This window comes from Carettochelys insculpta, chromosome 6, assembly GCF_033958435.1.
Source record: "Carettochelys insculpta isolate YL-2023 chromosome 6, ASM3395843v1, whole genome shotgun sequence".
In the NCBI taxonomy this organism is placed as follows: Eukaryota; Metazoa; Chordata; order Testudines; family Carettochelyidae; genus Carettochelys; species Carettochelys insculpta.
The window spans coordinates 64,659,445-64,685,387 of record NC_134142.1 but is presented as its reverse complement, the minus strand read 5'-3'; the positions used below and the strand labels follow the sequence as shown (position 1 = coordinate 64,685,387).

General features: G+C 47.7%; 1 protein-coding gene across 5 annotated transcripts in view; it reads right to left on the bottom strand.

Moving 5' to 3' along the window:
- Positions 1–25,943, bottom strand: part of MIDEAS (mitotic deacetylase associated SANT domain protein) — a 93,119-nt gene that overhangs the window by 10,431 nt on the left and 56,745 nt on the right. For all 5 annotated transcript variants that reach the window (XM_074997098.1, XM_074997094.1, XM_074997099.1 and 2 more), the window contains 7 exons: positions 25,314–25,628; positions 23,918–24,263; positions 23,334–23,400; positions 16,025–16,167; positions 5,288–5,391; positions 3,209–3,284; positions 1,202–1,290 (listed from right to left, as the gene is read on the bottom strand). In XM_074997098.1, the coding sequence (XP_074853199.1) occupies positions 1,202–1,290; positions 3,209–3,284; positions 5,288–5,391; positions 16,025–16,167; positions 23,334–23,400; positions 23,918–24,263; positions 25,314–25,628 (1,140 nt within the window). The remainder of the gene's footprint in view (positions 1–1,201; positions 1,291–3,208; positions 3,285–5,287; positions 5,392–16,024; positions 16,168–23,333; positions 23,401–23,917; positions 24,264–25,313; positions 25,629–25,943) is intronic.

The window sequence follows — 25,943 nt, the reverse complement described above, 5'->3', positions numbered from 1 at the left end:
AGCTGTAGGTGTTCGTGCACAGACAAACCCGAGGGTCTGCCTACATAGCAGGTAGGGGTGAATCTCAGCCTGGGTGGATACACATGCTCTGTTGAGTGAGCTAAAAAATAGCAGTGTGGATGATGTGGCTCAGGCTGGAGCTTGGGCTCTCATGCTCATGAGCTCTCTTAAGATGTGAAAGCTCCTGAGCACCAGCCTCAGCTGCAATCTCCCCATACTGCTATCTGGAGCTCACTAGTTCAAGCCCTGGCAGTGAGAGTCTGTCTACCCAGACTGGGAGGGTCATGAACAGCTGCAGTGCAGACATACAAAAGAGATGTGCATTCCCTAAATGGATCTGCAACTTGGCAACTGAGTTGTCAGGTCTTGGAGCAGGCTTACTGCCTCCTGGGAGGAATGTAGTATCTGGCAGCATTTCGGCTAAGGAACAACCAGAAGGGAAATCTAACAGATAGGGAGGAAGGCTTGCAGAGTTTTCCAGTTCTGCACCCATCTGGGAACAGATGAAGATCAGCAGACCCAGGAATAATTGCACATTTCCTATCTGTGAGTTTGGAGACAGCGTCCCAGCTTTTGTTAATGCCTAGGCTTTCACAAGTGAACACAACGTGCTGCAGATTTGTTATTTTTTCATGAGACTTTTGAAAACTGCTCCTGACCTTTTTCTCTGTAGCCTTCTCTCTATTGAAAACATGGCTGGTTAAAATGGATAGAAGTCAATTACTGAAAGGACATTTGCCTGGTTGTTAATTTTTTTTTTTAAACGTAAAACTGGAACTACTAAAATGTTTCATCATTTACAAATCCATCCAGAGGCCATTTCCCCATATAAGGGGCTTTTCCCATTCAGTTTTGTAACTGGGTTACTTCAGTGTTTCTGCATCGCTACCATCACTTTGTAAAATACGTTTTGTGTACGCAACCTGCGCCCTGGGCTAAATAAGGGAGACTGGACTGGTGAATGGGGGTGCAGAGGGGGTGGAATCAATAAGCAGCAACAGGTTTTTAATTGTTTATATGTTTAATCACTCAAAAAAATTTTGGGGAGTATGGGAAAGAAGAATAAAAAATACAAACAAACACACAGCACCCAAGAGGGAATGCAGTGTATTTTGTGCTGATGGTGTCACTGACAGCACCAATTGCATTAGTTCATGTCAAGCCTCCCCCAGCGCATTATGTAACTGGCAAAGTAACTTACAAGTTTCTGGACCAGGAAAAAGTCTTTCTTGTAGATTGCGATGCCTTTATTGAAAAGTTTCTTCTCTTCAACTTTCCACCTGTCCGACCCTAGAGATAAAAGTTTCAACTGAAACCCTTCATTTCAAGCTTTTAATTCTTCTAGTTATAATTTTCTTCAGGTTTTTGTTTTTTGGTTTTTTTTTTTTATAAAATCTGTCCAAACTATATGTGGTTTATTACACATCTAAACTTGTCTTAGTTGTTATCCCTCCCACAAGAAAATACATTTTCCAGAATCTCTCTTTGCCTTTCCCCCTTCTTTATCTATACATCCATAGTGGAATGAACTCAGCTTCAAAGCATTGTTGTAATGTGAACAGACATGTAATTTTTGGGCACCGAAAAAGGAGCTTCTCTCTATCCTCACAGACTGTGGTCTCCCTGGGTGGCCTAGGGCCATCCTCAGTCACAAACGATACTCTCTTGGAAACTGGTTATATATTGAGTGAGGGCAGAGACAGTCACAGCTGCATCTGACATTGCAGCTTTGCTTCCTTACAGGAAAAAATGACACTGAATAACCTGCTAGTTTCTGCACCCTCTAACACCCTAGTGTAAGCAGCATAGGCTACTAGTGACTGGAAATCCTCCCACTCTAACTCTCAACTCCCTGCTATGAATTCACACCACAAAAGTTGCAGCTCTGAAATGCAGACAGTCCTCCTATGACCCATAAGCTTCCCTTCTGCGATCGCTCTCTGTGATGACATTTAGTCCCTTCACAATTACACAAAGAAGTGGCTCAGTGACTAATGGACTTGTGGCACAGCACACTAACCAATCCTAAGCTCCATGACAGCTGCAGGCATGATTCCCTGCAGCTAACCACTGCACTCATCATGTCTTTTGACGCCTGTAAAAATTCCTGGAGGAAAACCAAAAAATCCCCAAAACTTATGACACTACATGGCTGTGTCTACACGTGCCCCAAACTTCGAAATGGCCATGCAAATGGCCATTTCGAAGTTTACTAATGAAGCGCTAAAATGCATATTCAGCGCTTCATTAGCATGCGGGCGGCAGCTAATGGGAATAAGGGGACTTTGAAGTAGGCGGCGTCCTTTCGAAAAGGAGCCCCATCTGGACGCGCCGCGCGGCGGCAAGGAGCGTCAATTTCGAAGCGCAGCTGCCGTCCGCATGCTAATGAAGCGCTGAATATGCATTTCAGCGCTTCATTAGTAAACTTCGAAATGGCCATTTGCATGGCCATTTCGAAGTTTGGGGCATGCGTAGACACAGCCCATATGTATTAAAACATCAGCAACAACTGCTAGCACCTGCGTTCAAAGAGGTGGCAAAAGATGGTGGGGAAAAAAATCCCCATCTGCTAGGGCTGCCAGCTATCCAGGAGGCAGAGGCAGCAGTGCTGAGTTTATCTGTTGCCTTCCTTTCAGCATAGCTGTGTATGCTGAATGCCTCTCTGCTATATACATCGGACAAACTAGACAGTCTCTACATAAAAGAATAAACGCACACAAATCAGATATCAGAAATGGCAATATACAAAAACCCGTAGGAGAGCACTTCAATCTCCCAGGCCACACAGTAGCAGACTTAAAAGTAGCTATCCTACAGCAAAGAAATTTCAGGACCAGACTCCAAAGAGAAATTTCTGAGCTACAATTCATCTGCAAATTCGACACCCTCAGCTCTGGCTTAAACAAAGACTGCGAATGGCTGGCTAAATACAGAAGCAGCTTCCCCTCCCTTGGTGTTCACACCTCCAGATCAACTGCTGGTAGTAAGCCTCACCCTTGCTGACTGAGCTAACCTTGTTATCCCTACCCTTGCTCTGGCTTATTTATACCTGGCCCTGCAGACTTCCAAGACCGGCATCTGATGAAGTGAGTCTGTGCTCACGAAAGCTCATGCTCAAAACTTTTCTGTTAGTCTATAAGGTGCCACAAGACCCTTCGTTGCTGTTACAGATCCAGACCAACATGGCTACCCCTCCGATACTTCATACCTGTGTAGTGATAGTCTGCCAGTGGGTGGCTTTGAGCTCGCATTGGCTTCTTCAGCAGCAGTTTGGTCAAGGTAGCCTAAGAGACAGCACAACAACAGAATTAGCCTTCTGTGGGACACTGATTTCTCCAGGTATTACCACAAAGAACATCAGGCAAGGTCCTTGGTGCCATTCTCTACTGGGCAGTGACTAGTATTAAAAGCTCTGTCTCAACTAGTGCTCTAGCATTTGGAGCAGCACAGTGGGAGTCCAGGCACCAGCATTCTGTTCTCAACTCTCTGGTACCTTGGGCAAGTGACCTCATCTCTCCATGCCTCCACTTTGCCATCTGTAAATTGGGATACAACAGTACTCACCCATTCTAGCTCCCAGGTGTGTTGTGGGACAGAATTATTACTCCCACAGAGGAGAGGCCCCAGCGAACTAATTTTCCCATAAGCTACACGGCTGGGCCGTCGCCTAGTTAGCACTGTGCCAGTGCTCCAGGCATCTGTCCAAGGTGAAGAGAAGGGCTGCCCCACCCCCAGCCCAGGCCCTGCCTACACAGACTAGATGAGGGATGGCCTGAACCCTGTACTTCTCCCCCAGTCTGAACTGCAACTGCAGCCCAAGAAGCCAAGCACTGGACCCTGCTGCTGAGGCCTATGCAGCTCCAACTCAGCACTGTCTGGAACCAGCCAGGGCCAAGAGAGATGCCTATCGTGCAGGCTCAGTGCTGCCAGGGCTGGAAGAGATGTCTCTCTCCTAGTGCTGCTAGGAGGAGTTCTCTCTCCTCCCAGTAGCCTCAGAACACACTTCTTCAGCCCAAACCCCTCAGTCAGCTCGAGCTCTCAGCCTCACCCCCTGCACCCCACTCTCTTCCAGCCCTGAGCTCCCCCATGTCCTGCCCCACTCCAGAACCTAGAGCCCCTGCATCCCAACCTTCTATCCCAGCCCTGAGCCCCCTCAACTGCAACCCCACTGCAGAGCCCTCCTACACCCCAACTCCTGCCCTTGGCCTGAGCCCCCTCTCACACTCACAACCCGACCCCCACATGAATTTTGTTATGTGCACCAATATGAACCTCTGTGGTGCACATCACCACTGCACTGGTGCACATAACAAAATTCATTCCATTCGGGGGGGGGGGGAATTAGAGGGAAGACTGCCAAAAAAGTATTACTTTGGGCAGCAATGATCCCTTGTAGTACGTGCTCTGCCACCCACCAAAGGACCCTGCCCTAAGGATGAGACTTTTACAGACCCAGGGCAACAGTGAAAAAGGTTTAGAAATCTCAACTCACTCGAGTAAACAATATTACAGAATAAAAGAGGAGGTGTCACTTCAACAAAAGAAATTCATCTCAGAAACTATAAAACCACTCAACTGGACTCATTCTTTACTTGCACTTTAACTATAGCTACTGTTTTGGTGTTGAAACTAGAAATAGGCGGCAGAGAAGATTAGTGAACTAGTCTTTCATAAATAGGCACATTTTGCTATTTTACAGCATCTTCCAAGGAAATCAGAATGTTTTACAAGCACTAATGATTAAAAACAGCTACACGATAGCTACGTAAACCCATTCTGAAGACAGGCATGGAGAAGTTAAATGATTTGCATAGGGTCAGTGACAGAGAAAAGAATTGAACCCAGGGTCCTAACTTCCAATCCCACGCTCGAAAGCCAGTAGGCAATGCTCCCTCCCATGAGATGTGACTTTTAGAAATTTAGTTTTGCAATCTCAGCCACATGATCCCTGCAAGCTAAAGTGTACAATAAAAGCGGAAACTGCATATTGCCTGGTACTGTTTGACCTTTTTAGCAGTCTGCTCAGGATAGGCCCAAAACTGAACAGCAAACAGGCTGCAGGTCAACAAAGATGTGCATTACTCAGAGCTGGGCTGGGGCCACCACAGAAATAGTAATAGCCAGAGGTGAGGAGCATTACAATTCAGGTATACTAGCAGACCTGCGTAGTGTTTTGTCTGTTTCTTTCCCTCAAATAAGTTTCTTGCTGGTGCCATCAGTCTGCTGTGAGCATTAAGAGCTCCTCCCAGTATCCCAAAATAGAGACAAAAGACCAAAGAGGACTCACCAGAATGTTTCCCTTTGTTTCGTGCAAGACATGTAGTGCCAGCTCCTGATTGGTACCAGCCCCAGGAAAAATACTTGAGCAGGCAGCAGTTAGCAGATTTTCCACTGGTATCAGCAAAGCACATCAAACCAAACAAAGGGATGAGGTGAAAGAAGCAAAATATCACATTAAGAAATGCAAAAGTAGTTGCTATCTTTTTTTAAACCATATTCAATGAGTTTGGTTGGCAAGGGCCTCCCTAGAGTATGCAAGGAGCTAGTGCCCATGTGTATTGTGGGCTACTCTAGGATTGCCATATTTTACCCTAATTGACCCCTTCCAGTCAAAACTAGAGAAACCAGAAAAGAACAGAAGGATGAATGATCACAGAACTTAAACTCCCTCTCAGTAAGGAAGCCAAGATTGATTGAACCTCCATGACCTTCTTATTCTTGAGGCTGGGAGGGTAGTGGAAAATATTTCCTCTAGGTTAGCATTTAAGAATAAAAAGGAGCCAGGTGAGAAAATACCAATCTGAATGACCATATAAATATCATCTTCCTGTTTTGCCAGAATAGGTTGGTCCAGAGCTACTGCTGCAGAAAGTGAACAAACCCAAGATTCAGGACAGCTCTACCCTACAAAGTTTTGTTGGTGTAGTTGTGTTGGTCAGAGGCGTGGGGAGTGGGGAGAAAAAAAATCACATTCCCCAGATGCCATAACAAAACCTCTAATATAGGCTCAGTTGTGCCAAAAAAAAGGCATTTTTCCAAACATTTCTGCACATGAAAAAAATTAAAAAGTTAAAGTCACACATGCTGACCTGAAAAAATTTGTTTCTACTTTCAGGCATTTTAACAAGAGGAAAGGGAAGGAAAGGAAATGAGGGCTGCAGTCACAAAATGGGTGGGGGGAGGGGGATGGAGGGGAAAGGTGATGGTACCACTGCCTCTCATATAACTCAAGCCCACTTCGGCACTCACCGGGGACGTGGGGCCCTGAGGCTACACTACAAGCACTAGGGTGGCACCATTAGAGCATACACACTCACTACAGAGATAGAAGAAGTCTTCAAGAGACAGTAGCTAGATGGACAGAAGAATTCTTTCATCAAACTACCAAGAGCTGCACTGGGACTCACCCTGACTTAACTAGATTACTCAGGGGCAGAGATATCCTGTCCACAGGACAGTTCGGGGCAGACCCCACACATTTGGGCCACCCCAAGGCAGCTGCCTCAGCTGTCCAATGGCTGGGACCTGTGGGGCTTGGGGCGGCCCAGGGAATTACCTGGGAAGCCTGGTGTAGGACAGGAGCAGGGGTCAGGACCCCCACACTTGCCATAATGGCAGGAGCTAGAGCAACCCAGCAGCCTGCTCTGCTCCACCCTGTTGTTCATCTCCCAGTCCACTGCACTCCACCGCTGCCAGTGTGAAGCAAAGCACAGCAGGCTGGCAGATGGGTGACCGACGGTAGGGGAGGAGGCTGCTGGGTGGCTCTGGCTCCGGCCGCCATGGTGTGTGTGGGGGTGAGGGCCTGACTCCTGCTGCCACCCTGAGCCAGGCCCCTGCCCAGTAATCCCCCCATCACTTGGGGGAGAGGGCTTGGTGCAAAGGCTACAATGGGGGCAGGATGGGTCAGAGGCATGCAGCAAGAGGGCTGCCCTGAGCCCAACCTTCCTAGGAATGGCCCTGCTCCGGGGTGTACATTTTCACACCCCTGTGCACTAGTCAATCTCAGTTTTAGTTATACATCTGTCCCTAGATGCAATTCCCTCCCTTCCACGGCCTAATGCAGAAATGGGATCTGAATTTGGGTCTCCCACATTGCAAGAGAGCACTCTAGCTACAAGGCTGTGATACTCTGGTGGGTTGCTTTCCCTTTGTGTTCTGCTTTTCATAAACTGTAATTGGAGCAGGGACTCGAGGCTGGGTCTCCCATCTCTTGGGTGAGTTACCCTAACCACCTGGTTGTCATTCTCACTCTCCACTATCATGAATGACCATCAATTGCCATTGTGAATGACACCGAATAGTCATTCGGCAACAGAAATAAAGTCTCTCTACAATCTAGTAGTTACAGCATTCCCCTGGGAGATGGGAAACTTGCCCCATGCCAGGGCTGCATGTGTCCCCCATGTCTCTGCTCCCTGGACACCATTGTCCTCAAGACTCCCTACCATGTCAGATAGTCTGTGTAAGGCCCATCCCCACCATCTTATTCCTCTTCTCTCAGTCCAGGAAACTAGTCATTAAAGTGTCAACATTTTTCAACTGGATTGGGAAGAAAGGCAGAGTGAGATCTGAACAAGTGGGTCTGTCCCATGAAAGCTCACCACCTAATTATTTTGTTAGTCTCTGAAGTGCTAACAGCGCTGCTTTTTTTGTTTTCTGGGGGCTACTGTTAGTGGGGAAGGTGTTAATGGTGCATATCAACTCTGGCCTTTGATTGTCCAACAATTGTAAGCGGATGGAAGCAGCTGAGTATCTCCCAGTTCCCTCTTTCATCTTTTCCACTTTTCACCCAAATCTATTGCATTCTGCCTACTGATGCCCAGAACATCCCCTGAAAGGGAGGCATTGATCCAACAGGGCAAAAGAGAAGTTACTCACCGTAGTAACGACGGTTCTTCGAGATGTATCCCCGTGGGTGCTCCACAATCGGTGTCGGGCTCGCCTGGCGCCGCAGATCGGAATTCTTCCAGCAGTTTCTCCTGGATCGCGCGTGCGCTGGCATGCGTCGCTCCCTTGCGCGTCCCCGGCCACTTGCGCGATCCGGTCCCCGCCAGTTCCTCGACCAACCGCCTCGGATGCTCCTGAGAGACACTAGACAGAGATCCGAAGCGGGAAGGATGGGCGGGTGGTGGAGCACCCACGGGGACACATCTCGAAGAACCATTGTTACTACAGTGAGTAACTTCTCTTTCTTCATCAAGTGTCCCCATGGGTGCTCCACAATAGGTGACTACCCAGCAGTAACCCAAGGAAGGAGGTGGGTAAATCGGTTTATGTGCAGCTTGCCCCCGAAAGGACTGCTGTTGAGAGGCGGGTATCCTCTTGGAATACCCGATGTAGGGCATAATGCTTGGCAAAGGTGTCATAGGATGACCAGGTCGCCGCTCTACAGATGTCCTTCAACGCAATGCCCTTAAAGAAGGCTGTTAACACCGCCACCGCCCTGGTGGAGTAAGCCCTGGGCGGGGCCAGCAAAGGAGTCTTTCGAAGCTCGTAGCACATTTTTATACAGGACACAATGTGCTTTGAGATTCTCTGTGAAGAGAGACCTTCTCCTTTTGACCTGGGAGCGAGAGAGACTAGAAGCCGGTCCGTTTTCCAGAAGGACTTAGTTCTGTCTATGTAGAAGGCCAACGCCCTTCTCACATCCAGGAGATGCAGGCGTGCCTCCTTGCTGGAGCTGTGAGGCTTCGAGTAAAACAAGGGTAAAACTATTGGTTCGTTAAGATGGAATTCTGAAGAAACTTTTGGAACAAAGGCTGGGTGCAGCCGTAAGGTTACCGCCTCCTTTGAGAATACTGTGCAGGGCAGCGTTGCCATAACTGCTGCAAGCTCACTCACCCTCCGAGCTGATGTAATTGCAAGGAGGAAGGTTGTTTTTATCGTAAGGAGATGTAGGGGAACTGTGGCTAATGGTTCAAAAGGTGGACCCATGAGCGTGCTGAGCACCAGTTCCAGGTTCCACGATGGTGGAAGCGGTTTCCGAGGGGGGTACAGGTTTACCAACCCCTTCAAGAACCTGGTAACAATAGGATGGGCAAATACCGTGGGCCCCTCCTCTGTATGCGGAAAGGCTGATATAGCGGTGAGGTAGACTTTTAGCGAGGATAAGGAAAGTCCGCCCCTCTTGAGATCCAATAAGTATTCAAGTATTACTAGTATAGGAATGTCAAGGGGAGCTAACTGCTTGGCGGAACAGCAGGCTGTGAATCGAGTCCATTTCTGCTTATAAGTCTTCCTGGTGAAGGTCCTTCGGCTGCTTTCCAGGACTACTTGTACTCCCTCCATGCATGTACTTTCTAAGGAGCTGAGCCATGGATTAGCCATGCTTGTAGGCGCAGGCTCTGAGGGTTCAGGTGCACTATGGACCCCTGGGCCTGCGTGAGTAGGTCCGGCGCCACCGGTAGGGGGAGCGGTGGGCGGTCCGATATGCGCAGAAGCAAGGCAAACCATTGCTGCCGATCCCACGTTGGGACTACTAGTATCATGCGAGCTCTCTCCCTTCTGGCTTTCTGCAAGACCTTGTGGATAAGCGCTGTGGGGGGGAACGCGTAAAGTAGGGGGCCCTTCCATGGAATCATGAATGTGTCCCCCAGAGACCCCCGCCCCACTCCTGCACTGGAGCAGTACTGGAGACACTTCTTGTTGTGCTGTGTGGCAAACAGATCGATCTGGGGAAACCCCCATGTATGAAAGATCGGTCGTAGCAAATCGGCGCGGATCTGCCATTTGTGCCTGAGTGCGAAGCGCCTGCTCAGCTGATCTGCTTTCACATTGTGAGCACCCGGCAAGTATGAGGCTTTCAACATAATGTTGTTGGCAATGCACCAGTTCCACAGTCGGACTGCTTCCGCACAGAGGGCACGGGATCGGGCTCCTCCTTGCCGATTCATGTAAAACATAGTGGAGGTATTGTCTGTATTGATCCCGACTACTTTGCCACATATGTGGTCTCGGAAATGCTTGCAGGCGTTGAACACTGCTCTGAGCTCCAGTATGTTTATGTGCAGTGACTGTTCTGCAGGGGACCATAGCCCTTGCGTCACCTTGTCGCCGATGTGCGCTCCCCATCCTATGTGGGAGGCGTCGGTAGTAAGAAAAATAGAAGTTTGTGGTTGGTGAAAGGGCACCCCTGCTAGCAAGTTCTTGAGGTTTACCCACCACGCCAGGGATATGCGCACCTCTGTCGTGGGCGACACTACCCTGTGAACAGTGTGGGATGCCAGTTTGTAGACGCTCGCCAGCCAATGCTGCAGGCTTCGCATGTGCAATCTGGCATTCTGTACCACAAATGTTGCTAACACCATATGGCCCAGCAGCTGTAAGCACGTTCAGACCAGCACCGTGGGGCTGTATGCAATGACTTGCACCAGCGAAATGATGGCGCGAAAGCGGGCGTCGGGCAGGTATACTCTTGCTGTGATAGAGTTTATGCGTGCCCCTATGAACTTTATGTCCTGTGTGGGGTCGGTCTTTGACTTCGCGAGGTTGACAACTAGGCCCAGCGAAGAAAACGTGTCTGCTGTGACGCGTATCATGCGTAGGACCTCTGCCTTCGAGGCCCCTTTCAGTAGGCAGTCGTCCAGGTATGGAAATATGAATACCCCCTGTCTGTGCAGGTAGGCTGACACCACTGCCAAGGTTTTGGTAAAGACTCTGGGGGCCGAGGAAAGGCCGAACGGAAGAACCCTGTACTGGAAGTCTTCCTTGCCGACCATGAAGCGGAGGAAGTGCCTGTGTGCCTGGTGGATCGTTATATGAAAGTAAGCATCTTGTAAGTCGAGGGCTGCAAACCAATCTCCATCGTCCAGTGCCGTGAGTATGGAGGCGACTGTAATCATCCAAAACCGCTGCTTGCGCAAGTAGCGGTTGAGGCCCCAAAGATCTAAGATGGGCCTCCAGCCTCCTGTTTTCTTCTCTGTGAGGAAGTAGCGTGAATAAAACCCTTTCCCCTGGAATTGTTCTGGCACTCTTTCCACCGCCCCTATGAACATAAGGTGGTCCACCTCCTGCTTGAGCCTCGCCTCGCGGGCAGCGTCCCAGAGGTGGGGCCTGGAGGGAGGCTTCGTCGGTGGGAGCGACTGGAAGGGGATCACGTAACCTGTGGCTATAATCTCCAGCACCCATTTGTCTGCGGTGGTCTTTTGCCATTGGGAGTGAAATGGTCTGAGGCGATGACGGAACATGAGATGAGAGTGGCATTGCGCAATGGTAGTGATAGTGCAGCCCTCGACATGCCCGTCAAACTTGTTGCCTTTGGGCCTGTCCCAAGGGCGTACGGCTTTGTTGGGAACGTCGCCTGGGAGTTCTGTACTGCTGCTGCTGTTGATGTCGCCCTTGGTCGTAGCCCCGTTGATACTGCGCACGCTGTGGCTGGTACGGGTAGCGTCTTTGCTGAGGGTAATATTTTTTCTTCCTATATGGAGGGGTATAAATACCCAGGGTTCTAAGTGTAGCTCTCGAGTCCTTACTGGAGTGGAGGACCGAGTCGGTTGAGTCTGCAAACAACTTTTGCATGTCAAAGGGAAGATCCACGATCTTCGCCTGTAGATCCCTCAGGATGCCCGATGTCTGGAGCCAGGATTCTCTACGCATGACCACTGCTGTAGCCGTTGAGCGTGCCACCGTATCTGCCACATCCAGGGCGATCTGGACTCCCGTCCTCGAAGCTGCGTAGCCCTCTTGCACAATTGCCTTTAACACCGGCTTCTTATCTTCCAGAAGTGAATCCATGCGAGAAGTAAGCCTGGAGTAATTATCAAAGTTATGGTTCGCTAGGCGTGCCGCATAATTTGCCATTCTCAATAGCAGGGTGGAAGAGAAATATACCTTCCTGCCGAACAGCTCTAGCTTCTTGGCATCTTTGTGTGATCCCCCCGATTTGTACTGAGAAGTCTTTGACCTCTGCTGCGACGATTCGACCACCAGTGAGTTCGGTTGTGGGTGACTGAAGAGGAACTCCATGCCCTTTGCCGGGACGAAGTACTTCTTATCCGCTCTTTTGTTCATAGGCGGAACAGAGGCCGGAGTTTGCCATATGATAGTGGCTGACTCCATAATGGCTTCGTCCAGTGGGATAGCAATTTTGGATGAAGCCGGGGGTCTCAAATTTTTCAGGAGTTTGTGATGTTTCTCCTGCACTTCTGCCGTTTGAATGCCTTGCATGAAAGCCACCCTTTTAAACAGCTCCTGAAACTGTTTAAGGTCACCCAGCGGAGCGACATCCCCGGGGGCCATGGCCTCATCTGGGGAGGATGAGGAGGAACCACTAGGGTAAACCTCCCTCGAGCTCTCAGGTTCCTGCAGCCGATGGTATACCTGCTCGCTGGAGGATTGCGAAGGAAAGTCTCGGAGTTCTAAAATTAACTCCCCTTGAGATAACTGAGTTTCCATCTCCACCCGGGAGTGTCCACAGGGGTATTGGCTGGCCGGGGGGGACCTGCCCCTGGGCGTAGGCCTGGGGTATCTGTGTCCAGCATGATAGGAACAACCATGGCAGCACGGGCACGGGTCCGGGGACGGAGACCTGAACCACTCTCGGGGTGTGTACCCCCGATGTCTGGGAGAGCGAGACCTCCGTGATGACACAGATAGCGGTGACACTGGTTTGTGATAGTACTCCAGCAGATCCAATCCCAGAAAGGGTAAAGGTGGCCCAAGCCATGGTGACATTGGTTGGAGGAACGGAGAAGGAGGTTCTGGATAGGCCGGTGGAGACCCAGGCCTTCCGGGCGGCGTGTGTAGCACAGGGGGAGAGCTTGTTGTTAGCAGCAGCGCAGCCCTGTCCGGAGAAGGGCTGCGGTGCCGGGTTTTTGCTCTTGCCTTTCCCCTCCCCTGCAGGGCTGGCACCGCCCCCTTCCGCGCCGGGGATCTCGGCCCCGCTGTCGGCACCGCGCTCTGCCCGCTCAGCTGCAGTGCCGCGCAGATAACATCCTCCGGTGCCTGCAGGCTCCGTGCCTGCTGGCCCTGCACTGTTGGTGCCACGGGGGGTCGGTGCCACCTGTGGCAGTGCCGCCGGTTCCTGCGCTGGCCTGGCCGCCGCTCTAGGCACTGCGTGTGCCGGCTGTTTTGTAATCAGAGGCTCAGCCTGTGCCACGTGCACTGCCACTTGCCTGAGTATGCAGCTGGTGGCTGTGTGCTCTGCCCATCCCGCTCGCTGAGACCGCCGGCAGGGATCGAGCTGGGGAGAGCTTCCTCCGTTTTTTCACCGAGGGGGTCAGAGAAGCTGCCTTCCTTTTGTGGAACCCAGAGGGCCCTTCTGATTGCCTCTCCGGCACGTCTGGCTGGAGGGCCTTATCAAACGAGCATTTTAAGACGCATATCTCTGTCTTTCCTTGCCCTGGCTGTGAGCTTAGCACAGTGGGAACACTTCTGGGTAACGTGTGATTCCCCCAGGCATCGGATGCATTCACTATGCCCATCGGAGGCCAGCATAGCTTCACGGCAGGACTCACACTTTTTAAAGCCTGAAGAAGCCATCTCGGTGAGTCTTTTACTGTTAATAGGGTACTTAGCACCTTATCCGTGCCTGTTTACCCGAATCACGGACCCCAGCCTGCAGGGCAGAGTGCGGCCTACTGGCCTTCACGTCCACTCTTCTCCGCTCCTCTCTCTCCCCCCCGCCTTTTTTTTTTTTTTTCCATATTCTTTGTCCTCTCTCTCTTTTTTTTTTTTTTGAAAAAAAACGAAACAATTTACACGTAGAAACACTGTCTAATCTGACTCTGGCCGTAGCCTGAGCGGATTCCGTCTGCAGCCGATGGTGGTTGAGAAGGAACTGGCAGGGACCGGATCGCGCACGTGGCTGGGGATGCGCAAGGGAGCGGCGTGCGCCGGCGCATGCGCAATCCAGGAGAAACTGCTGGAAGAATTCCGATCTGCGGCGCCGGTCGAGCCCGACACCTATTGTGGAGCACCCACGGGGACACTCGAAGAACCAATGTTATGTCACAGACAAATGCTGTAGAATTGAAAGAGACAAGGTGAGTAAAGTAATACAATTTATTGTACTAACTTCTGTTGGTGGAAGGTACAGCAGTGTCAGAACCACAGTGCAAAACCTGCAGAGATATCTCCATGGTTATGATGATCAATATGACTGTGACACTCCTTTCACGATTCTTGGGTCTTACACATGCTTATCATAACATGTAGTATATCTCATGCAGTCTATCAAATGTCCCAACAAATGAAACTACATAATCACTGTGCTCTCAAATGTGCTCACACACACAAATGATAGACGACAAACACACCTGGGTGGGCCAGCCCTTTTCCCCAAAGCAATCACTTCATATTAAACTTGTGCAGGTTCCCCTTGAGGAGAACTCCTGGAAAAGGCGAACGTGGAAACTTATATTCAAAAGTCCCTGGCTTTTGGCATTGAGCAGAGTTAACAGGCCACTGGTTGTATGGTTCACTACAATTTGTAACAACCACACAGTTTGCTACTCTTAGGCTACGTCTACACAAGCCCCAAACTTCGAAATGGCCACGCAAATGGCCATTTTGAAGTTTACTAATGAAGTGCTGAAATGCATATTTAGCGCTTCATTAGCATGCGGGCGGCCACGGCGCTTCGAAATTGACGCGGCTCACGGCCGCGCGGCTCGTCCAGACGGGGCTCCTTTTCGAAAGGATCCCGCCTACTTCGAAGTCCCCTTATTCCCATCACCTGATGGGAATAAGGGGACTTTGAAGTAGGCGGGATCCTTTCGAAAATGAGCCCCGTGGGGACGAGACGCGCAGAGGCGAGGCGCGTCAATTTCGAAGTGCCGTGGCCGCCCGCATACTAATGAAGCACTAAATATGCATTTCAGCGCTTCATTAGTAAACTTCGAAATGGCCATTTGCATGGCCATTTCGAAGTCTGGGGCTCGTGTAGACACGGCCTTAATTGCTCAGTTCAAACCCTTTATGCTTTACCATGTACAAACTCCCAACTGCCCACTTCATTTCAAGTGACCATCTCCCATGTTACACCTTTTCCCTTTAACAATCTGTCCAAACTTGTCATTAGCTCCCAAGGCCTGGTCTACACTAGCAAACTGGGTAAGTATAACTAAGTTGCTCCTGGGCACAAAAACTCCACAACCCTCTTACACAGTTAAACAAGATTAAGCTCTGGGTGTAGACAGAACTCTTTCATCCCCCACCAGGATGTGGCTCCTGGTGACAGGAGCTAAGTGTACCAGGTGGGCAGAGAAGTGGGGACTCCAGCTCACTTGGCCTCTGACCCAGCTGTGGAGCCCAGGGAGGAGGAGGGTGACCACTGCCTCCCAGTCAAGATCTCTCAGGCAGAAGCAACTCCATCTCACTCCCTGCCCAGCTGTCAAGGAGAGTGGCCAACATGCCATGGGATGTGAGAAGAGGGCACAGGAAGTGAGGGACAGAGACCCCCTTCTCCCACAGATAATGTGGGGTGAGGAGCACACTGCAGCACAGTCACTAGGCAGAGATGACTCTTGGGAGAGTCATGTGTCAGCCCCTTTACGCTGTGCTCTCCCAGTCCAGGAAGACTAGTCATGTGTGGGAGAACCCATACTGTCACCACAGGCAGCACCTTCACTGAGGCACTACAGCAGTGCAATTGTGTCACTGTAGCATTTTAAGTGTAGACAAGCCTCAAGACATTCTGCTTCCTTCCCAAGGCCTAACGAGCTCTGTCTGGAAATGGCATACCTCTCACCAACAGAAGTTGATTCAATTAAAGATGTTAGCCCATCTAACTTTCCCTCTCGTATCCCGAGACCGACACAGCTACAACACTGCAAAAGCAGAGGTAAATGTAATAACCTTGCTTCACTCAGCCAATGATCTAATTTGTCCCTTCTGCCCTTTCGAGGCTATGAATCTTGTTCTTTATAATTTTTCACAAGATATTTTCAACAAAAATCAGTGCAGCTTGACATGTGATCAGTACTATGAAGCTATTTAAATGGAGCCTAAGGTAGAGGACAAAACTACCTACCAAAATGTGTTGCTTTTGTTTTGTGCCCATTTACCAACTTCTCCAAACTCTTACCATTCTCTTGGGTAGTTCTGTTGGTTTCCAAGTCTGCCCATGGCTGCCACACCAGGTCTGCCTTATGTTTGTCAGCTGATGCCAAAGATCTGTCTCGGAGCACAGGGATTTCTGCTTGAAACCGGGATCCCACATTGATTCGCCTGGGAAAAGAACAAATAATGACAATGACCACCTCATAATATCGAAAGACACCTATTAAAAACACATGGTTCTCAAAGAGTGCCATACACAGGCCACACGACAACCATAAGGCAAGAACAACATTCAGCTATTACTACTTGCAGCAGACACAAAATGGTGACCTAGAGGAAAAAGGCTCAGTGCCCTATTACTGATTTCTAATGTTGTTTTATTAAACGAGTGGGTCCCTTAAAACCACTGAACTTCAATCAGTCTCTTATCTGAGGACTGATTATATAGAAAGCACCCATCTCTAACGCCATCAAGAACTTTCAAGCAGTGTATTAGGTTCTAGCTGTTTTCCCTTGGTTTGCTTATCTGCCCAATGTACAGAGGCAGGAGCAGTGCTATCCAGACTGGAAATCAGACAGATTTGATTACAGGAGGAAAGAAGGAGACCACTAAAATAGAGAAGAAAAATCACAGCCAGCCCCTCTGAGCACAGCTGTACACTGTATTACTTCATAAGTCCAAATATGAGCATGTCTTTTGGTTACCCTCTTTTCTGCGCCATACTTCTGCCATCAGTTGACTTACCAAGCAGCATTAACAGATGGCTTGAAATAGAATGAGTAACTCAACAACAGAGAGGCAATTCAAAATGAAATATAGAGTAAGTATGAACTATGGTCAAGTGCTAGCAGAACCAAGAATAAAAATGAATAGGTCATGCTAAAAAAGCCTTTTGTATGGAAAAACTTATATCTCCGGTCATCGTTTCCTCTATTTAAAAAAAATCACTTTCAAATTAGATTTAAAATTAGAATCACATTATCAGGCATACACAGATCTGCCATCTGCAGAGAGGCTGAATGTCCCTGTACAGGCATATACAAATCTGTTTCCAAGAAAAGCTACTACACTGCAAAAGAATTTGGTTAAGAGGTGGGGTGAATAATATTCGGTTAGTCTGTAGACCAATTACATAACTACTTGCAACAGTTATTGATAATGCCCAGCGCCCTGAGCCTGTAAAACACTTATGCACATACTGGTTTAACATCAGGGGAACTACTCATGGTTGGAAATCGTGCCTAGTAAAGAAAAAGAAAAGTTAAGTATGTGGGGTTTTGTTTGCAGAATGGGGGCTGAAGAGCAATTAAGATAGCTCCTTGCCTCCTGCTCTCATCAGGTGATCCCAACTCCTTGAAAGGGAACTGCCCCTATTTCCTGCTCTATCAACCCATGCAGGGCAGGAGGAGGGGGAAGGCAGGTAAGTGGAATTAGCACTGGAAAGGAAATTCATGAAGGCACTGATGACAAATGTTAAGTCTGACAAGCGACCTTATATGAAACCATGAACATGTCAAACTGCAATTTTGACATACTTACATAATCTGAGAGTATTGAAGGGGACCAGACCAAAAACAAATTAAGAAAAAAGGGGGTTGAAGGCCCAGCAGAAAAACAAAATCAAGATCATCCTCACTGGGTAATAGTGCTGGAAAAAGTCACTACAGGTTCTACCTCCCTGGTCTGGCACCTTGGCACCTCAGTGGGATTTTGCCAGGCCAGAGGGGGTCAATCCCCTAGTGACCTCCAGTCCTCCTCCCTGGCTCCCCTCTTGGGCACCACCCACTTCCTGGCTCTGGCCCTTGCTCCCCGGCCCTGGTCCCTGTTCCCTGGCCCCATCCCGGGCCATTGCACCCCAACCATACTGCTGTCTGCTGCTCCACAGCCTAATGATCTCTAGCTCTGCCAGAGCCAGAGAGTGGGAGACTACAGTTGGGACCAAAAAACAGCAGATTGTGCTGGGACCAGAGAGCCATAGCCCACAGCCAGGGCTAGGGAAGCGGTGGCCCGCGGCAAGGCCTGAGAGCCATGGATGGACACTGTCATGTCCCCTGTTTTACAGCCCCCCAAATTCGCAGGGCTCCATGGCTCTCTGGTCTAGCAACATCTGTGGTCATGCCAGACCAGGGACGTTGCCAAACCAGAGAATCATATATTTTAGAGGTTCAACTTATGATTTGCAAATATGGACCTAAATGAACCAGGGGGCTCAAATCACAGTTCCACAGGATGCCAAACATTTCACAAGTTGGCAAAGAATAGAACCATTACTTTTAGTCTTTAACCTGTTCAGTGTTCGTTTCACTTAAAAGAAAAAAAACACACACATTTTTTGGCAGTAAGAGCTTAAGCAAAATGGTAACTCTTACTGCAATCCAAAACCTCCATAATATAAAGTCTGATGAACAGACTGGTCTCTTGTTGACAATACTAGTCAACACCACCAGGTTCCATTGCATTGCTGAGAAACAAACAACAAAAGGGTTGAAAAAAGCATGACTTGGGTTATGTTTATACCATTGAACCTACGACCTACTGTTGATGCAACATACACCAAACAGAAGAAGTAGGTTTTTTGGCAGTATAGGAAGATCAGTTGTCTGAATAGCTACTTCAACATCTGTCACCACAGCTACGTCTCCGCTGATAGTTTTATCGGCATAGCTATGAAAGTTATGCTGATACAATTTTTAACTGCAGACCATGCCCCATGTTTGCCAAGTTGCCGAAAAAGATTCCATCTCATCTACAGCAGTAGTAAAACTACTTTCAGCACCAGTTTTAGCTGTAGAATCATACGATAATAGCAAGATAAAGTAGGCATAAAATGCTTAAGGCAATTTTATTTTAGGATTAAAGATTCTCCTTTATTTTGCTAGCTCAGTCATTAGGAGAAAAGAGAAAAAGAAAGCCCTGTGAATTTGGAGCAAATCCTCCAGTAACCTTTGTTCCTGAAGCAGATAACATTCTGAAAATTATATTTATCTATTTTCACTCTGCTTTTTCTTGAAGAAGCTGTATATCCTAACTCTTAAAGAATATACAAAATGCATAATAATATTTATGCAGGGTGGACTGACATAGTGATCCTTTTACCTTTAGCTAACTACAGTGATTCAAATTCAGCCCAGCAATTCAACTGCAGTGATGGAAAATGATTCCCACTATGGCAACTGTTCAGTGGACCATAAAAAGTTATATTTTGTGCACGGAACAATATAATTACTCTTCCTAAATTAAAAAAAAAAATCTACACTTAATTAGGGCCGTCTGTCAAGCAATTAAACGTTAATGGGGAATAACTGCACTGTTTAATAATAAAATAATATAAATTTTAAAGGATGTTTTCTGCATCTTCAACTATATCGATTTCAATTACAATATAGAATATAAAGTGTACAGTGTTCGCTTTATATTTTTTTGATTACAAATATTTGCACTGTACAGAACACAAAATTGTATTTTAAAATTTCACCTTGAAAAAAGCACTGCACCTACAAATAATTATATACATCTATCCCTCAATTTATGAATGCAATTTGTTTGATGAAAACTGTTCATCAGGTGAAATTCATAAATCAAAAATGGAGCTGCCAACGGAGCACTGGCTGTACCGTGGAAGCTTGGACGAAGGTTGGTTCCTCATTGTAGCAGAAACAGTGTTTGTACATTGAAAAAATAGGTACAAATTTACATGGTTCATTGTAGCAAAAATTCCTAAATCGGAAGTTCATAAATTGAGAGATAGGTGTACAAATCCCCCAGCGTTCAAGAGTAAAACAATTAAAGTTAAACTTTAGAGCCTACAAGTCCACTCAGTCCTACTTCTTGTTCAGCCGATCGTTTAGACAAGCAACTCTGTTTACAATTTGCTGGACATAATGCTGCTGCTTTTTGTTTATAATGTCATCTGCAAAAGAGAACAGATGTTCACATGACACAGTTACAGCTCATACTGCAATACACTTACATGCCAGATGTGCTAAAGGTTCCCATTTCCCTTCATGGTTCAACCACAACTCCAGTGAACATGAATCTATGCCAGGGTGCACAAGGTACGGTCCACCAAGCCTTTTCATCCAACCCGCAGCCCGCCACTCAAAGCAGTTGGCTGTTCTGTGGCTCTTTATGCTGCAGTGGGACCATTTCACAAAGTTGTCCCTGTCCCTAGCAAAATCTCTCAGCTCCTTCTAGCCAGACGCCAGCCAATGGGAGCTGAGAGATTTTGCTGGCGGTGAGGGGAGTGAGTGAAGCCCCCCCATAGCGTACAGCCACATGGACCAGCTAGCTGCGTTGAATGACCTGAACCTGCCGTACACTACCTCTGCTTTGCCTCAGGCAAATGAAAACATAACAAAGTTATAGAACAGCTTTCCAACACCCATCTTGGGATTTCTTTGTGTCTGCCATTCTCTGTCCTAAAAGAAGATGCCCTCCAACTGTTTTTTGTTCCCTACTCATATGTGGTTCAGAAACATCGGGTAGCAAACTGCCAGTTAAACTTCATCAGCCTTCTCTTATCAGTTATCTTTTCACATTGTCAAATTTACAAATCTTTGGAACTTTTAGTTTATCTATCTAAAGAAGCCTTCTCTCCCTTGCAGAAAATAGGGAAGTAGACGCTCCACTGTCTGGGGCTGCAGCTGCTAGCAGGCAGGGAAGTCTACCTGAGTACTGCTGGCCAGGAGCTGCTTAGGTAAGCACCTTATGGCCACAGCCTGCCTCTGCCCCCCACTCCTGCACTCCAAATCCCACCCAGATTATGCACCCTCTCCTACACCCCTCCCCAGACCAGCATCCTCACATACACCAACACCCTCTCCTGGACCCTGCACACCAAATGCTTACCTCAGGTCACCACCCAAACCGTTTGCACCCTCCCACCCCAGGTCACAACTCCCTCTCAGACTCTGCACCCATTCCTTTACATCTCTTCCCCCAAGCCAGAATCTCCTGTACTCCCTCTCCTAGATCCTGCTCCAAGTCACAATCCCCTCCTTCACCAGAATCCCTCTCAGACACCACACACCCTCTCTAGCACCCTAGTTTCCTACCCTGAGATCTCTCCTGCACATAAGTTCCTTCCCAGACCCGCACCCCTCACCGCTTCATAAGAAAGTGCAGCCCTTAATCACTTACCAAAATCTTGGAGTGGCCCTCAACAAAAATTATTGCCTACCCCTTGTCTATGCTGATGATGGTTTCTGCTTGATAATGATAAATGTTAATAATCCAAAGCATTGCAGGCTGATACATCTTCATTTTCATCATATGAATCAGATTCCACCAGCAGAAGGTTGATTTTCTTCTTCTGGAGGTTTGGGTTCTACGGTTTCCACATACAATCATAGAATGCTAGGACTGGAAGGGACCTTGAGAGGTCATCGAGTCCAGCCCCCTGCCCTCATGGCAGGACCAAGTACTGTCTAGACCATCCCTGATAGACATTTATCTAACCTGTTCTTAAATATCTCCAGAGATGGAGATTCCACAACCTCCCTAGTCAATTTATTCCAGTGTTTGACCACCCTGACACATGTCAGTGTTGCTCTTTCAAGACTTCTGAAAGCACATGCCACACCTTATCCCTCTCAGATTTGGGGTGGCATTTCAGATCCTTAAACTTTGGTTGAATACTATAGCTAACTTTAGCAATCTCACCTTGGTACTTTGTGTTTTGTCAAATCTGCTCCAAAAACGTTCTTAAAATGACTTTGTGCGGGTCATCATCTGAGACTGCTGTAACATGACATATATGGTAGAATCCAGAGAAAGCAGAGCAAGAGACATAAATTCTTCCCCTAGGAGTCTGGTCTTACATTTAATTAAGGCATTATTTATTCAGAAAGCATCATCAGCTTGGAAGCTTGTCCCCTGGAAGGGAGGCCCCGAAGCAAACATACAAATGTTTAGAAAGGTATTTACTGCCAGATATGCAACACTAGCTACAAAAGTGACATGTGAACACCTGTTCTCACTTTCTGGTGACATTGTAAACACGAAGCAGGCAGCAGTATCCCCTGTCAATGTAAACAAATTTGGCTGTTTTAGCAATTAGCAAAACAAGAAGTAGGAATGAGTCGAGTTGTAGGCACTTAAGTTTTATATTGTTTTGGTTTTGAGTGCAAACCCCTCCCACCCACACACTTGCAAGTTACACTTTTATGGTAAGGAGATTGTTCTTCCATACTTGTATGAGGCAAACTGAAAAACTCTCTCTCTCTCTCTCTCTTATTTTTCATTTTTGCAGTGCAAATGTTGGTAATCAAAATTAACACAGGTTGACCCTCTCTGGTGAGGAACTCTCTGGTCCCGCAACATCTGTGCTCCAGCAGGACCAGAGCGCCCCAGAAGCTGGGAGTGGGGCTGGCCAGGAGTCTGGCAGTACTGAGAGCCAGCAGCAGGGGCCAGGCTAAGGCAAGCACCCAGGGCCATGTGTGCAGCCAGAGGCTGAGGCTGGGAGTATGACTGGGGCCAGGGAGTCAGGGCAGGGTCTGGGGCTAGTGGCACAACTGGAAGAGGCTGGCGGCATGACCAGGAGAGCAGCCAAGGCCAGGCTTGGGCAGGTAGTGCCTGGCTCTAGGACTACGACTAGGGTCAGCAGCGCAGCCCATATGTGGGTGAGAGGGGAGCACGGCGGCCTGGAGGCAGGCAGCCTCCGTTGGAGAGCCTGAACACCGACAGAGAGGCCAGCATTGACTTCCACAGCCCAGCAAACTCTCTCCTTCAGGACTCGTCAGGTCCTGAGGGTGCTGGACCAGGGAGATCCAACCTGCAGTACAAAGTGAGCACTGTACATTGTGTATTCTGTATTTTAATTGAAATCAATATTGAAAATGTAGAAAAACATCCACAAAGACCTACTAAATTTCAGTTGGTATTCTATTGTTTAACAGTGCCATTGATTGCAATTATTTTTATCATGATTAATTGTTTTGAATAAATTGCATTAATTAACTGTGATTAAACCAATGGCCCTATTTTTCATAAAGGGCCTCACAGGAGCAAGTCTGAAAAGTTCTAAAAGGTAAACCAAAAAAAGGGGGGGACCCTGTGGGCCCTTTCCTGTCTTCCTTATTCTGCTCCGCTGGCCCCTGCTGCTGGCTCTCCATATTGCCAGACTCCTGGCCAGCCCCACTCCCAGCTTCTGGGGTGCTCTGGTCCAGCAACATCCATGGTCCTGCTGGAGCACAGATGTTGCTGGACCAGAGAGTTCCTCACCAGAGAGAGTCAACCAGTGTTAATTTTGATCACCAACATTTGCACCGCAAAAATGAAAAATGCTTGTCATCAACCTAACAGGTGGATTTTTTAGGACACTGTTGATACTTACGGTTCAATGCTGACTGGGGTGGCCTCTCCCATTACTGAAAGGACGGGAGGGGTGACCTCTGAACTATCTGTAAGACAAAAACAGACTTGCTCAAAACTCAACTATTGTATGTTTGGGGCAGATGAGAACTGTGTGCAGAACACATCAGAACACATTTTCCATTGCCCAAAAAAGGCACTCAACTAACAAACAATAGTAAGCTAGCTTTCTTTTTTTTTTTTAAACTTTCACTCACCATTTTATTCTGGCCCACCATTTTTTTATGCTAGTAACCCATCCCTACCAGCGCACTCTTTCATACACTTCAGCTAAGCTACTCCCATGCTTGAGGGAACTCCTTACTCCTTCAGAACAAAAATCTTTTATTTAGGAAGTCGGTAGGAAGTGCAGCAGGAGATCAATGGTGAGTTCATCCTAAATAACACCCCCAAACACAGCAGCATCACTTCAGCTACATCCCACTTCCGCAGAGCCTCCCAACAGGAAGCTCAACATCCAGCTCTCCTTAAGGGTCTAAGAGTCACAATTCCATTCGTGATGGCACTCAGCCTCCCACTCCCACAAGGGCCAAGAAAGGCACTTACTAGATCTCAGCAGAGTTCTGTGAGTACTTTTAGGGGTCACTGGAGGTGGAATTGAGTGTCCACTTGCAGAAAGGATAGCATTGAAATACAGCCCAGATCCTTCTCTCACTGGGCTGAGAATCGGTGGAGGTGTATAAGGAGGTAGCTCAAATGTCCTATCTGAAGGGTGATCTGCAAGGCGGACAGGTGAGCGTAAGTGGCTCTGATAAGGAGTGATGTTGGAATAGACTGGAGGAGCAATGAAGGTTCCTGCTTTTGGCGGTATGAAAAGTGGCTCAGGTCTTGGGCGCTGCTTTGGTTTCCGGGCAAAGCTCTCCAATTCCTCCTTTGGAACAGCATCTTCATGCTACAAAACGAAAAAACAAACCCTTTTACTACAATCACTCAATCTAAATACTTAATTGTATTTTAATGATGCCTTCAGACTGCTTAAAACATTTCAGTGAGAAACCATGCTCTACGCACTGCAGGACAGGAGCTGATGAAGAGGGGAGACATATCAACTATTATTCAACAACACCACTTCCACTTCTGGCAGATTATGAAGTTGCATTTAATGGCTCCAGATAGTGGCTCAGTCCAATGCTGGGTTAGAAAGATGGCAGTTATAAAGTGGTGGTTTTGAACTAGGACAATAGGATTTTAAGTGGGCTCAGACACACAGAGGGCCACAAAGGGTGACAGGAGGAATTAGTCACTTTGAAACAGTAGAATAGAGGGAAGTCCAAGAGTCTATTTTCAACAGCCTGAAGCGGCTCAGGAACAATCTGTCATTTCTCCAGCCAGCAAAATTATCAACAATAATCCTTTATTTCAACCTCTCCCTTTGGCTAGTGGTATGATTTAAATAAATAAATAGTGAATACTGAGGGATCCCCAACAAGGGATTCTTGTAACATCACAGTAGCATTGAAACAAAGATCCAGTTTGGGACTTAACTCAGAACCCAAAGACAAGTGCATAGTTTTATAACCCAAAGTTACCTGTGCACGAACGGTAAAAAAAAAAACCTTTATTTAGAGCACAGCTCTACTAAATGAAGACCAACAGAACAGAACAAGCTCCTAAGGGCACACACATTAGGTACTCAGTCTACTTTCACTTCCCGTATCCTCCAGACTTTTAGAGGACTTTCTGACTATTTTAGTACCAGCAATAGGTCTCAGAAAGCACAGCTGCTCCCTGGGTTAACCATCAGATGGCAATGGTGCACATGGGACGGGGGAGCCCTATATACAGGACACAGTCATGGTCTCTGGATCAAATTCAGCCGCTTTCAAGTTTAGGAAACTCATACTACTCCTTTATAATGAAACTTGTTTTAACAGAAAGGATTCAGTTCTGCACATAGATCCAGCAAACTTCAATCTCCCTAGGTCAATTAACATGCGCATACCTGGACTGAGGTTTCCATGTTGGAGCTGCGACTGGCCCTTCTTCGGGTGACTATCACAGAGGGCTTGCGTTCAGAAAGACCTCGATCATTTCCCAGCCCCCTCTGGAGCTTCCCTTCCTCACCGTTTTCCTTCCCAAGACCTTGCAAGTCAAATTTCCTCACTGGCACAGACACAGGGATGATAAGGGGCACCAGGCTGCTATCTTCCCGGGCTCTCTTAACAGAGGGTGGAGAACTGGCAAATTCCAAAACACTTTTGGCTACTGCAGGCGCTGCAACCACCACATTCTTCTTCTCTTCTGAAGTATCCAATTCCTGAAGACAAAAAGAAAAAAAATCCCACATGTAGCTTAAACGTTTTATAGCACCCACCTTTTAACCAGACAATATGTCACTTTCAAGCTAAATCTCTCTCTTTGGTTTTCCACGGCATTCTCAACATAGCCTCCGAGCTGTTAAGTACTCAGAACTACTATACCTAGGGAAAAGGATACTTTATCTGAACTAACTTCCAAAGATGGCACTAGAAACAGTACCAACTACTCTTTTGATTCTTCATCCACAGTTTTACATTTTGTTTTCCAGACTGACTTCTGCCCCACCCATTCCCAACACTTCCCCACAAGCACA